This window comes from Mugil cephalus, chromosome 17 (assembly GCF_022458985.1).
Source record: "Mugil cephalus isolate CIBA_MC_2020 chromosome 17, CIBA_Mcephalus_1.1, whole genome shotgun sequence".
NCBI lineage: Eukaryota > Metazoa > Chordata > Actinopteri > Mugiliformes > Mugilidae > Mugil > Mugil cephalus.
This window is the reverse complement of record NC_061786.1, coordinates 20,729,624-20,744,190: the sequence shown is the minus strand read 5'-3', so window position 1 is coordinate 20,744,190 and position 14,567 is coordinate 20,729,624. Positions and strand designations below refer to the sequence as shown.

The 14,567-nt window shown below is 38.9% G+C and overlaps 1 protein-coding gene across 1 annotated transcript; it reads left to right on the top strand.

The window, feature by feature from the left end:
- Nucleotides 1–2,053: 2,053 nt before the first annotated feature.
- LOC125023174 (protein LBH-like) lies at nt 2,054–12,884 on the top strand. The gene is made up of 4 exons (XM_047610240.1): nt 2,054–2,242; nt 8,218–8,296; nt 8,559–8,733; nt 11,679–12,884. The coding sequence occupies exons 2-4, from the start codon at nt 8,219–8,221 to the stop codon at nt 11,744–11,746; spliced, it is 321 nt and encodes a 106-aa protein (XP_047466196.1). The 5' UTR covers nt 2,054–2,242; nt 8,218; the 3' UTR covers nt 11,747–12,884.
- The last annotated feature ends 1,683 nt before the right edge of the window (nt 12,885–14,567 follow it).

Sequence of the window (14,567 nt, the reverse complement as noted above, 5' to 3'; positions counted from 1 at the left end):
TATTGGAATAAATAATCTTCATTGACAACTCTTTAGCTTAATGACAATATTAGCATGTTTCTTTTAACGACGTTTGTTTCTGTTGTCATTCATTGATGTAAAACCATTCAAACTTTATCCAAACGTTAAAATATAAAAGCAGATAGCATATTTGTGTCTATAAGCTCATGTTTTATGGTCACAAAATGTGGCATCTTACCTGACAAGTTTAGCTAAAGTTAGCAACGGCTGCTTCTTTGCTTCTTAAATGCTGCCTTCAGGTAAATCTTGTAAATTAGCCGCGTCATAATATACAGAATCTGGTTTCAGCAAATTTAAGTAGATTTAAATTAACATTACAGGAACTGTTGAATTTGATCGAAAGTGTGTTAAATGAGTATGCGTATTTTTCAGTTAAAACAAACAAACAAAAAACAGAAAGCACCGTTATAAATAAAAAATCACATAACAACAATGGCATGGCTTGAATTTAACAAACACTGTGTGCATTTACACACTAGAGGGAGACACAGCTCACAGAAATTCCAGTTTCCACTTCCTGACTTGGTGGGGGAAAAAAAACATAATTAGCAAAAATAATCTTCATTGAAACCTCTTAATGCTATCTTAATCACAGCATTAGCATAATTCTTCACTATAACCCTTGTTTCTGTTGACATTTAGGGATGTAAAACGATTAAAACTTTATTCAAACGTTAAAATATAAAAGTAGACAGCATATATGTGTCTATAAATTCATGTTTTATAGTAAAAATGGGGAATATTGACTAACAATAATCGATGATTGTTGATAATTGTTGCTAAAGTTAGCCATTTTAAAATGCTACCTTCGGTGACTCTCGTAAATTAGGCTTTTCGTTTGATATACAGAAAACGGGTCTTGGCAAATCAAATTTACATTTTAATGCTGACAAATGTGGTCAAAATGGGACAAATAAGTACTGAAAACTCCTCAAATCTAAAATTATTCAGTTTATTGAGGAAAAACAAGTCGTTCATTATCCAATTTTTCAACACCAATGTAGGTAGAATTAACATAAATGTATTTACACACTAGAGGGAGACACAGCTCACAATAATATTTTTTCCAGACACTGTGTTGTTGATATAAAATAAAATGACATGAAATCAGCTTCAGTTAAACGTGTTTAAGCTAGTTGAATCAATGCATATTTTAAGGACAAATTTAGCACGTTTTGTCTCTACAAAACTGCTGCTGCTGTTAGTTAGCAATGTACACCCTTTACTTACTTACCTACTTTAGTATTATTAAAATATAAAAGTAGACAAGTCTTTGTAAATTCAGGTTTTATGTAATAAAAAGAAGCCTGTTAACTGCCTTCAGGCCTTCAGGTGCACCTCGTAAATTAGCCACATTCTTACGTTAGGTAAAGGTTGATCTTGGGATATGTGTGGGGTCCTTCCAAAAAAATGTAAACCGAAAGTAAACTACAGATACAGACAAGTCATAACACAGAATTATAACATGGTAACATTCCCAAAACCTCTACAAAAGGACAGTGTTTGAGTATACGCAGAAAATGTAATAAACTAAATATAAACAAACTAATTAGTGTCCTCTGACTCACTCTAACTTTACAGAAATTTGGCTAATTGGGATCTGGATTTGATATAAGTGCAACAACTTCTTAGTTCCTAGAAGTTGTGTGGAAAAGATTATCTCCATTTTCATGACATCCAAGAACACTGTTAAGAGTTCTTCTCAAAAATATGACTGTGCTGAGCTCTAGGCAAGGGTGCATTGTCACATATAAACCAGAAACTGCCTTCTTGAACACTTATACTATTTTTGCTAAACAATAGGCTACTCATCCAAAAGTTGTGGACTCAAGTTTATTTTGAAATTAAAAATATGTGCAAACAAACTCTGATTAATCTGTGCTCATTTATTAAATGAGCAGCGTGTGTAAATAGCATCTAATTAATTCGTGAGAGGTGCAGCTTTAGATGACAGAATAGCGCATCTGTTTCCTGATTGTCAGTGAAGGCAGCACCAGTACTGCTCCACTGCGCAGGCTCTGAACTCTTTATTGCGAGCGATAACTTCATCGGAGATCCTTGCGCGCCCCTCCGCCTGTCGCCCACAACAGCCCGCATCATCATCATCATCACCACCACCATCATCATCATCATCATCATCATCACCAGCAGCATCAGTGTGATGAGGCAGCGGAGGACGGAGACCTTTCTGCTCTGAGACACTGGATCAGCCCGCAGACAGGTACGGAGCTTTTATCCACCTGGAAACATTCATTCACCTTTATTCTTTGTTTCATCTTAAAATCTGCTTTTATTGGATTATTTAATATATATATATGTATAATTAAATGACTGACCTTGTTTAGAATTTAAACTGAGCTTGGAGGTTATAGGAAAATCCGCACAAAAAAACTGCTTTGCAATGAGTTTTTTTTCTTCCTTTCTTTCTTTTCCCCCTTCACGGATCAGCCTTTATATCAGAGTGTAGGTGTTTTAATACAGAGTCTACTGTCTACCTGTTGTGTGCAGGTAAACCTCCATACCTGCACACGTTTTACATATATTTAAATATGTAAAATAAATAAATAAATAAAAGAAATAAAGAGCTTGTGTGCCGGCAAAGCATCGGAGTCAAAAAATAGAACAGGAAATATAAAGTGGGGCAACAAACAGCATAAATTAAACTGAACTTCTGCAGAAAGACAGTAGTGGAACAGTTTTACAATTTAAATAAATAAATAAAGAGCATCGCTATTTTTGGCCTTGGCTTGAATTCTTCTTCGTGTCCTTGGGGCTGTTAAAACTTGCTGGATTTATCTAAGAGGAACCTGCGTTTGAGGAGGTGGTGCTTTTGCTCCTGGCTCTGATTTAGCAGCAAAGAAGAAGAAAAAAAGTGAAGCTGGGGCCATACGAGAGTGGAGAGTGGAGCGGTCATTTCTGCAACATCTTTTCAATATCTGCAAAAAAAAAGAAATGAAATAAAGTGGCTGTTGAACCACCCCTGAGGAACAGAAGGAGGAGGTGGAGGAGGAGGAGGAGGAGGAGGTGGCCCGTTTTGTGAAATCGCTGCTCCTTTAACTGGACACTGTGATAAGTCTCCTGATGGACAGAAGAGAGAGGAGGAATTTTAATTCACCAGATGTGCATCCTCCATCTAAAAGGCGAAGATGAAGAATAAAAATAAGGACGGAGGATGAAGATCTGAGTGTTCGATGATGCAGAATGAGTTTTGGTTTGTACAGTTCATTTTAGAGGCTGCAGCCTAAATAATAATAATAATAAAAAAATACATTAATAATGAATATGCATCTTATTTAACAGTCTGCATATTCAAATTAGGAAACTGGTGAATTTGTGGATCAGATTTTTCATTCTTTCTGACTATTGATGGATATATTTCAGATTTCTTTGGCTAAATTATTATTTCAGCGTGCTTCTAGTTTGAGTTTCCAAAGAGATCTAGACAACAGACAATAATATAGTGATTAGCATAGAGACGGAAACGTTGGATGAATCATCTCGTCAAGCAGCAGTTTCAATTTCTGATTGACTGAATGAATCTGAGTCACTTGCTGGCTTTGAAATGTCAACATTTGCACTTTTTCTCACAATAGAATCCATTTACTTTATTTGAACTGGATTTGTTTTTTCACTTAATTTCACGTAATTTTATGCCGGTTTATACTTATATTTCACTTTCTCTATTCTTCCCTCCTGACAACTTAACTTACTAGAGACAGATCCACATTTTGCATATAAGACATGTGACTGATTGGTGCAGATTAAACTACGAAACAGTATTTTTCATGGTGTTTCCATCACTTTTCCTTCAAGAACTTGTTTAATCTTTCTTATATCTACAAGGAAAAGTGGAAACGTACTTCTTCCATGTAGTAGATGAAAACCCAGGAGATGATTCTTATAGGTTCAGTTATTCAGATTTTTGTTACATTTGGACAGATTTACGTGTTTTAACACCAGAGCAACATAAGCGTTCTTTCAAAGTCGTTTGCATTTGCAGCCACCTGTTGGATTTAAGTCCAGCGTTTGCTTTCTTTTTTAGCTCTGTTTTGGTTCTCCACCACCCCCTTGCTTTCCACTGCAGCTAAAATAGCAGCTACGAGAGCAGTGAGAGTGAACCAAAACTGAAAAGACAACGAAACAATGAGCTCGATTCAGGTTCATCATCAAAACCAGAGCCACCGCTCACGTCACGGATAAAAGATCTGAACCTAAAGTCTCGAACTTTGGGATTTTTGTCAGAGGGGAAGTCTATAAACAAACCGCCCAAACTTTAATGCAAAGAAACAATTTATCTGATTAAATAACAAATTCCTGCAGCTCTTTTAAGTGCCTTTTTGCATGCCAGAGCAACATTAGCATTCTGTCATATTTGCCACCGGATGAGTTCAAGTCTACCGCTTGATTTGTTTTAGCTCTGTTTTTGTTCTCCACCGCCCTTTCGCTTTGCACTGCAGCCAAAATGGCGGCTTTAAGAACAGCAAGATTGAACCAAGACTGAAAAGGTACCTGAAGATGATTGGAGCTGCAGATTCAGGTTCATGTTTGGGATATTTGTTGCCCTCCAAGGACTTTTAGTTCTTTTTTATATTTAGTAGGAGGTCAAGTCTTTAAACCCGTTGTCCAACCAACAATCCAAACGTTCTTTCACCTTCACGCAAACAGAAAATGTCAGTTTTTGTGATTTGTGACCAAAATAGCTGGTAATTATATATTTTTTTTATGGTAGATTAAGCATCTAATTGCTGCAGCTCTTTCTCTAATTGAGGCAAGATGTATAAATAGAGGCCACCAGTTGCAGCACATTTAACATAATTTTAGCCCTCAAATATTAGCACATCTTCTATATTGTTCGTGTTTCTTTCTCGCACTTGTATTTTTGTACTGTAGCTTGTGTGTGTGATTTAAACACTTTGAAGGTTGAACGATCCAAAAGATAAAATAAAAGCCTGTCACAGATACATGTAGACGAACGGGTTTTTTAATTAAATCCCCACTTAAAGCCCTCCCTGCTTTGCCATGACTAGCTGAGAATGTATTTTAGCATTTCCTGTGTGAAGCGGCTTCCTGTTAGCAGACACACATTAACACATGGGTAACCCCGTTCTGACCTAATGACTCAAATGAGATGTCGTTATTCAGATGCAGATAAGAGATAAATAGAAGAAGTAAAAAAAGAAAGAAAAAAAAAAGGACAGGACCGAAGCGTCACGCCTGGCATCAACATTTAAATTCTTGTGTCTGTTCCGCTTCACATCACCTCAGAGTGCGTGCACTGCTCAGAAACCAGACCGGCAGACTGAAATCATGTGCAGGGCTCCGCGGGCCCTCTACCTACAGAGTGACCGCACAGATTCGCCTCCCGGAGGAACAATACGAGCCTCTGATGAGGAATAAAGGCTGCATTGTCTCGTTGCTGAGATGATGATGATGATGGTGGTGGCGGTGATGGCGAGGAAGGGCGGGAGCGATCCCAGGTTTCTCTCAGAGAAGTCTCACAACAACGCGAGCCCCGTCCTGGCGGCGGATAATTGCCGCGTAACGGCACACATGAATACCCCCAAATCAGCCCTCGGCCTGGCGCGCTCAGGCAAAGTGCACTACTCAGATAATCAGAGGCATAAAAATCTCAATAGCTCGTCTCCATGGCAACAGCAACCGCTTGTTCTGATTGTGTGGAAAGTGGTGTTTCTGATAAGTTGTGACAAGTAAAGTCTTCCTTTCACCCCCCTCGAGCTGAGGGCTGTCGGGCTGGCTGTTTAAACGGGGCAATAAGCGAATTATTAATATCGGTTTAACCTGCGACACATCTTCAGATATGAGGCGGCAACAGACAAGGAGGAGGATGAAAGGCAGACACAGAAGCAGCGATCTGCATCTCCTTATCGGCTTTATCAATCTTCGCACTCATTGGCTTTTCTGTTTCAGTTCCCTACGCCGCAAATTTTTGAGAGGCAGAGCCGAAATAAATGAACAAAATGGAGCTGAAAGAAAACAAACAACGTGTATAAATTCATTAGGGGCCACAAATGCAAATACTACAAGCAAATGCTGATGTTGCTCGGGCGTGACACGTAGTTAGTCAAATGTATCCGGAGAATAAATATAAGAACAAATATGAACAATGCATAGATATAACAATAAGATTAAATAAAGTGAAATAAGAATAAGAATGAGGTAATTAAAAAAGCGTCTTTTGTGCAAAGTTTGTTTCCTGACGACCAGTTTTGACGTCTACAGCCCAAGATGGAGGCAGCATGAACACATTTCAACTAAAACACTAGAAATTAGGTCTTCAAAGGGGGTCCGCGACCTCTGTCTGCAGAGGTAATGCAGGGGGGGTCAAAAAATATTTGGTTGATAAGACATTTTTTTGTATATTTTGTTAAATTTTCCACCACAAATTTAAATTTCTTTAAATACACATTAATATGAATCCAACATATTTTAGTGAAGGAATAAATGGAGGCAGAAGATGTATCTTTCAGTCAGCACTTCCCTCATTCAGCGATACAGAAGCTGTTTCAACAGCAGAGCGCCGCACTAACCGAGACCTGTCAATTTAAGCCTCCTGTAGGCTCCGCCCCCATCGCTGTTGAGCCAATCACAAGGCATATCATACGCTGACTCTGTCAGATTCCCCAGAACGGCTGAGAGAAAATTCAGTCTGCAGGTGAAATCCCTGATATATATATGTATGTACGTTTATGTTTACGGTAGTTGCACTAACGTAATAATGTATATTTATAAATAGCAGTAGGTTAAGTTTAACATAGAACGCATAAAGTAAGTAGGGGGTCTCTACTTAATTTCTCAACCACTTTGGGGTCCTTGTTCTGAAAAACATTGAACTCTAGAACACTTGACCAACACTGCACGTCTGTAAAGTTAAGCAAAGTCACCTCGACCTTTCAGATTCTCATCCATCCAGATTTATTTACCTTTGTAGAGGTGTTTAATTCATTCTGCACTAGGGACAAAGAGTCATAAACATCCATGGAATCAGACTGAAGACAGAGACAAGCTGTAGAGTAGCTTAAAAGCTGTGTGTAGTTTGCTGACTGCGTATAAAGACGGATGAACTTTAATGGATGTCACCCACATGTTTCGTGAGGAGCAGTACTGAAGCTCAGTGAGGCGTCTCCGTCAGTCTCCATCTTGCCTCTGTAATTATTTATAACTTTAAGCCCCGATATAATTGGCCATGAAGGAAGAAATGACATATTGTCATATTTTAACCTGAAGGTCTATGGGGACTGACTCGCTTTTGGAGCCAGCATCTAGTGGACATTAGTGGAACTGCAGTTTCTGGTACTTTTTGGACGATGCTACTTAGTATATTTTTATTTAGGCAAACACTGGTTTCACTTTTTGTTTGTCAAATACTACAGATCTATAGATTTATTTAATTTTGCTGCTTTAACGATCAAAGCTCAACATCCACAACACATGTACTTTGTAAAAAGTTCAGCTGAAGCAAATAAACAGTCAACATGGCAGTTAAGGGTTGGACTTGGATAAACTTTATCCATCCACAAGGGAAAATTGCTTGGTGTAAAAATAAACATAAATATGGAAAATAAACTAAATAAAATGTATATAAAAAAGGGACCTGTTTGTTCATATAACATGACAAAACCACATGCAACAAATTCATTATCTTCCTTTATAGATGGTGGAAACTCACACTTTGCTAACGTGCTGCGTAACAAAGGAACTAATGTTGTTCCCTTTTCAGATATCATAATCTTCACAACACAGTTTGTTTTAATAACTTCTGTCTCCAGTGTATATATAAAGTTCATCAGAGGTAAAGTTGTTTTTAATTCAAAGTTCTACCTTTATGAACCTTTATTTAAGGTGCTAGTCTCAGTAATGACTGGCAGATATAATTTTGACTTGAAGTATGAAACTATATCAGATGGTAGTTGTTGCTGAACGCAGGTTAATCCCCCGTCACGTCAAGCTGACAGTCAGCTGTTGTCTCTCCACTGCTGAGCATCTGTGTTTGGGCTCATTGGCGCTAATTGGTCGTTATCAGCCTCGTAGTACCAGACACACCGATGCCAGAATGATACCCGAGTGCCTGAGTCATGCTCCAGTCCACAGGTTTAACAGGGAAGTCACCTCATGCACGTTAACAGAGAAACCTGACAGTTTATTGATCGGTGAACACCAGCGTGTTTTCTCTTCCAGAATGACTGAGGTGATGAACTCTCTCGAGCCCGGGACGGAGGACTTCAGCGGGGGAGGAGCGGGAGGCGAACAGGACACAGTATCCTCGTGGGCCAAAGCTGGGCTAAATTTGGTTGAGAAGTCACTTTTTAAACGTTGATTCCAAACCTTTTCTTAGACCTGCTTCCCAATTTAGTGAATGCTTCTATTTTTAACACGAGTTAAACATGAAATTCTTCATCACAAGTCCGTCTGGGATCCTTCCCCGTGATGCACCCGCTAATCCAATTCTTTCCGCATTGCTGTTCTTTCTTTGACATCTCCGTGACCCCTCCAGTTGACCTTACATAAGACCTCACCAGATCTTCCCAGATGCCCATGAAAGGTATCCAAAGCTATCGAAGAGGCTCCCCTCCATCGTGGTGGAGCCGACGGACGGTGCGGAGGTGGAGAGCGGCGAGCTTCGCTGGCCGCCGGACGAGCCGAGCTCTCCGGACGCCCAGACCGAGAGGCAGAGTGCAGGCGAGCAAACTGCAGGTGAAGACTAAAACACAAAAGATGATTGTTTTGACCCTTTGTATTTGGCACAATTAGACTCAGACCAACCAAACCTCAGAAGAAGAACTAACATAAGATAAGGTAAAAAAGTAGTGCTTCTTTGTTTGGATAAATGAAAAAAACTCCAAGGTGCTCTTGACGTAGGAGTGATCAACTGTAACAAACTATGAAAAAGGTGACCAGGGCCAAAGTTTAAAAGTCCTTTAAGTGGCTAATACGTGGTAAAAATTAAAATGCACCCATGTTATTCTTTCTTTTTATAAGATAACAAGTCAAACTCTTAATGCAGTTTGAGTAAATGCCAGAAGAAAGCAAAACATAACTAGCCTGGAAGCCTGGTCTGGAGTCTCTCCACTGGGAACTGATCATGCCGGGTCAATCAAACCGTTTGAGTGGGACACGATGTGGTCATGTAGTCGAACTGGGCGTTATGTGGAGCTGAATTTGTTAACTACAAAAGGCACGTATCTAAATAATGTGTTACTAGGTTTTAAGAACAGGTGAGGCTAAGCCCCCCAGGAGACGCACAGGATGTGAAGCGAACGTGAGCACAAAATTTCACCAACAGCCAACAAAGACTGAGAATTTATTCATTATTTTTGCAATTTCAGTCGTTTCACGTTGCGACGACAAACACAGATTCCAACGATATCAGTAACAGATCAACGTGGAGGCTAATGCCATGACTCGCAACGCAATAATTGTGTACTATTTATATTGAATCCATGCCTAAAGTGATAGAGTGCACGCTTAACTCTTAATGCTTTGAGGCATTTTATTCCTCGGACTTACCCCAGACGGCCTACACCTTTGTGAGCATTTATGCTTCAAACTGAGCAGCTCGTGTTGGATTTGGAGCTGACAAATGATGATCAACAGTTCATTTTTACTAAAATCAGCACAACACAGAAAATAGAGAAGACGTCTGTGTGAACGGTGCGAAGGAGGCAGGAGTAGAAACACTGTTCAGACCAATGACAGGTCTCGCTGTGGTCTTCATCGTCTATTTACTCTTAAGACTTCAGCTCCGACACAGAAGCCGATTTCTGGCTTTAGTGTGTCGCACGAGGACCTTAAAGTTGCCGATAACATTTGTATGCAGCCCCGTAAATCTATTCTTATCTTTGAGTCATACAAGCTGCAGCTGACAGGTCATTTGCATACTTTTTTTTTTTTTTTTTCCCGGCTGGCCCCTTCACACCATCTCTGCATAGTCCACTTCCTGTGACGGCTTCCTGTCTTTGGCTGTTTGTAGTAAAGAAGGACGTTGAAGTCGTTCCCACTTCATTGAGGGAAGTGAAGGGCAGCAGATAGTGTAGTGATATATTGTGGTGTAATACAGTGACTACATGCATGGTTGAGTGGTAAAAGCAATGTGACATAGCTGCAGAGAGACAGTTCATGCCGTCTGGTGTGAAGACTTTATTAAGATTCAGCACCTGACGTTGCAGACTGGACCTGAATGGCTATAGAGTGAGTTTTCCCGAGGGCGTCCAGACATCTGTGCCTAATGTTAAAGAGGACATGCTTGTTTTTTTGCTTTTTTTTTTTATTGTTTTTCAAGTAAAACAGCTTAAAATACGTGCATGGAACACGTACATCAGACGGACTCATCTACTGCGAAAAGGGGAAAAATAAATCTCCTCACAGAACATATTTTCCGTGTCCTTTAGCAAAAATGAAAGGTTGGATTGGTCTTTGCAGAACAGGTTTTCACTGTCCTCTTGCCTAAAAAATACAACATCTGCTTTGAGCAAGTTCTGACCCACCTTTTTCTTTTTTTTTTAATATATATATATCGACCGTGTCAGACCCAGACCAGAGAAGTGAGAGAAGCAAGAAAAATGCTGCCAACAATCACATAGCTCAGCTAAATTCTTTAAAATAGTGCGAGCTGTAAAGTCAACACTACAAATATACATCTGTCAACGTTTCAAAACTCAAATTTCAAACACAGTGCAGCAGTTTTCAAATATGAAAGTCCTGAAATACAAAAAAAGAGCACGTTCCAATCGAGTCGCGTGGCCTTTACAAAGCTGGACTTTTGGGCCTTCATTAAAGCGCCACCATGTGGCTGATCGTAGCCCTAATATTTGTGAAGCGCTTGCAAATCATTACTAGTCACAGTGCCAAGTTTTGTGTCTTTGGCTTGTTGCAGGAATTTCAGCCAAGCCAGAAGAGATGAAATAGCGCTAATGATAATAATGATAATAATAATGATAATAATAAACAGGGTTTGCATTAGAGTCATGGCCAACTCCAAAATTCTGATAATGTTCTGACCACATAATATTCTTAATTGATTTATTGATAGATAATTGATTCATGCACGGTTGACATGACTGTGAAGCATTTACAGCACAAGCAAAGTTGGAGGCTGCAGCTAGTTAGCTTAGCTTAGCTTAGCTTAGCCTAGCATAAAGAATGGAGACAAGTTAAAACAGCTAGTCTGACTCTGTGCTAAGCTCTGCCAATGTTCACTGGAATAAAAAGTATAAATATAAAGATATAGAATAAAGAATTAACAGTATAATGTGCATTTTTCTTGTGTTAAAAGAACAAGTTATGATCCCAAGATTTCTTTTGAGCTATGATCTCTTGGGTTTAGTATCACCAGTAAAGGTGGCAGATATTGAAATGATTAACTATATAAATAAGTAATAACAACAATAATAATACAATGTACTAAATTATACAATAGAGAAATGCATTAGACATCTCAAGAATAAAATAAAAGCAAATTTAAAAGTGCATTGAAATATAATAAGGGTTTTAAATAGATGTGTTTTGAGTGTGGATTGGATGCAAACTCTCAGAAAGAAACAAATCAGTGCGTCTTTGTAAAGAGTTCAAACCAAAATCCTTCACTTGCACCGAAACGAAAACAAGGAACCAGTTTGAAATCTGCATGTTTTGTTTTCCAGACGAGGAGCAGACGAACGTCGGAGAGGACGAAGAGACTTCAGGGGTGGAGATGCAGGACTCCAACTAAACTAAACTCACCTCCCGTGAAATACACTGTTACTGTGAGTGTGTCCAGACGTGGATGAGTGAGAAGGAGTTGTTCGGTAGAGGAGCACAGAGGGAGAGAGGGAGGTGAATCCGAGGAGGGAGGCTAGAATAAAAACAGATTCCCAAACCCCAGCTTGGGGGCTTGGAGCCAGAGTCGCGTCAGCACCGTCAGAGTCAAATTTTCTTCTTTAACGAAGGCGACACGAGACGATTGAGGAGGACCAAGATGCCAAACGTTTTTTTTTTTTCTCCCCCACGCTGTATTCTTGACTAAAATTATTTCCCCACAAAAAGTCATCTGCATGGAAATTAACAAATGATCTTTTAACTTTTAGCAGCAGGCGCGTTTTTAACCAGTGTAAATATGTTTTGTTTTTTGTTTTTTTTAGTTTCTCTTGGCTCCAAGCCCTCGCCGTCCAGACACCCATGACATCGTCTGATCTGGACAGATGTTTTCAGATGCTGTATTAAGTACTTAGTTCATGTGTGCCATACTGCTACTAATATTACTACTACTACTACTAATGGTAGCTACTGTATTCTGTGCACAGTTTTTACATTACCTTTAGATATAAATGAATTCACTGTTTGTTGAGTGCTGACTGCTGTAGTTTGGTGATCTTAGCCACGAGTATTTGATGATCACGATATTCGATGTTCTGACATCCTTTAATATACTACAATAAATAAGCGTTGTCTCCAGTCAGTAGGTGTCAAAGGGAATGTGACTGTTTTAACTTAAATCGCAGCAATATGTTCGAATTTAAAGGCCGTAGATTTTGTTACAGAGGTGAAAAGAGACAGTATATTTTAGACGTGCATCGCTTGTCACAGACATGTTTTTTTTTTTGAATAAAAAATACTGGAAGCTGAGGTTATTGCACAAGTAATAAACATTTTGAAAAATTCTTTAAAATGGTCTTCGACTCATTTCTTGTTGAGAAGAAGTGGGAAAATGGCAATATGTCACGATACTTCTTCACAAATACAATATTGATTTTGAAAGTCTTAATAAATTGTGAAAGAAAAAGTCATGTTTTGGGCCGATCTTGAACAACTACCACAGCTCCACCAACACTTTTTCTGTACAAATGCAATAAATTGGAAATGGATAATATACACCAAGCTTGTTTTTTTGACTCAATTTGTCCAATGAATTATTACTGTCATCTGATGTAAATAATATACAACGTGTACTTTAAGTTGCATTTAAAATTTCTCAGTGAACTATGTAGAATATTGCAATATATCACAATAATGTATCGTATCGTGACTCAAGTATCGTGATACGTATCGTATCGTGAAGTCCTTGCTAATACCCAGCCTTATTGTTGAGAGTCTTTTCTACGTTATGAGTGAAAACATCTGCAGGGACTCGAGACACATCTGGATTCGACCTTAAATTAAGTGCAATGATTTAATCTTGAATCGCGTCAAGGTGGTTGGAACCCAACTTCAATTATACACTTAATTGGTCATAACTGAAACTGAAATAAAGACTAAATTTTGAAATTATTTTTAAGGCGGAGACGAGTCGAGACGACCGTCGGCCGTTTCCCGGTGCCTGGTTGCTGCGGATCATCTGTAGCCCTATTGTTTTGCTGTGCGTCCTGCACCGTTTGGCACCGGTTGGACGCCTGTCACCGTCCTCTCGGCCGATTCAGCGAGTTCAATCTGCAGTGGAATGAGCCTCTGATCGGCTGCTTAGCTCAGAAAACCAAACGGATGAGGTAAAAGAACTGGAAACATTGGGGCGTGTCATTAAAAACTAAATTAAAAACAAAAGGAGTGATTACCTTTCACAGGAGACAAAATGTTTTGCTCCAAATTTGGTGTCCACCACTTCGTAAAGCTCAACTAAGCAATGCAATTGGCTCTGCAGGTCTAGTACAAGATATATGTCGTACAAACCAGTGGACTATTCAGTCAGTTAGGTTTGCTGTATCAGGACACGTTGACTAGTCACTGATCACATGTCATGACCCAAACAATGCCTCCGAGAAAGACAGTTGACTGGCAGCAGTTCATAAAGTGTTTGGGAAAAACTTTACTACACTGAAAAAGGTCAATCTAAGAATATGTAATGTATAAACTACAGGCCAAACGTTTGGAAGCAAGATCAAATTTGTACATAAAGGATCATAGTTTCATTGTTATACTTTGCAGCAAAGTAAACATGGTTATTATATAAAGAGTAACTTATCAAATACCCTTATCAGGTATTTGAGTTTTTCCTGCTTTGACTTTGCCTTCTTCAAAGTTACCTCCTCAGGCTTTAATAACAGCATGACATATATGAGGCATTCATTTCACAAGAGAAATTTGGATGCAGACTCTGAACAGTCAGAGAGTTTGAGTGAATAACGCAAACTGTGATTTGTTTTTGTACTTTTGCACTGAAGTTATGATTCATGCAAATCTTCTTGACCCTAAAACTAAGCCCTTCTTTTATTTTGCTCACACTTATTCAGCAATGGTCTGGTAACATCAATGGACACACACAGGTAAAATGAGGAAAATGGTTCATATCAATAAAAACAAAGTCTGATCATGCAGAACATAACAAAATACAAACAAAATATCAAGCTGGTTATTGAGAAAGGCATTGTGAACAGAAACTTGAAGTTGCTTCCAAATATTTGGCATGTAGTGTAATTTTAACATAATTAAGCCTGTGATAATAACAATAAAAAACAAGTTTGTCTCTTGACATTGAATATAATATTGAATTTGTCTACGTTTGTTCAAAATACAAGTCAACAAATCTTCTTATGTAAACCCCCACAACACACAGTTTGCTC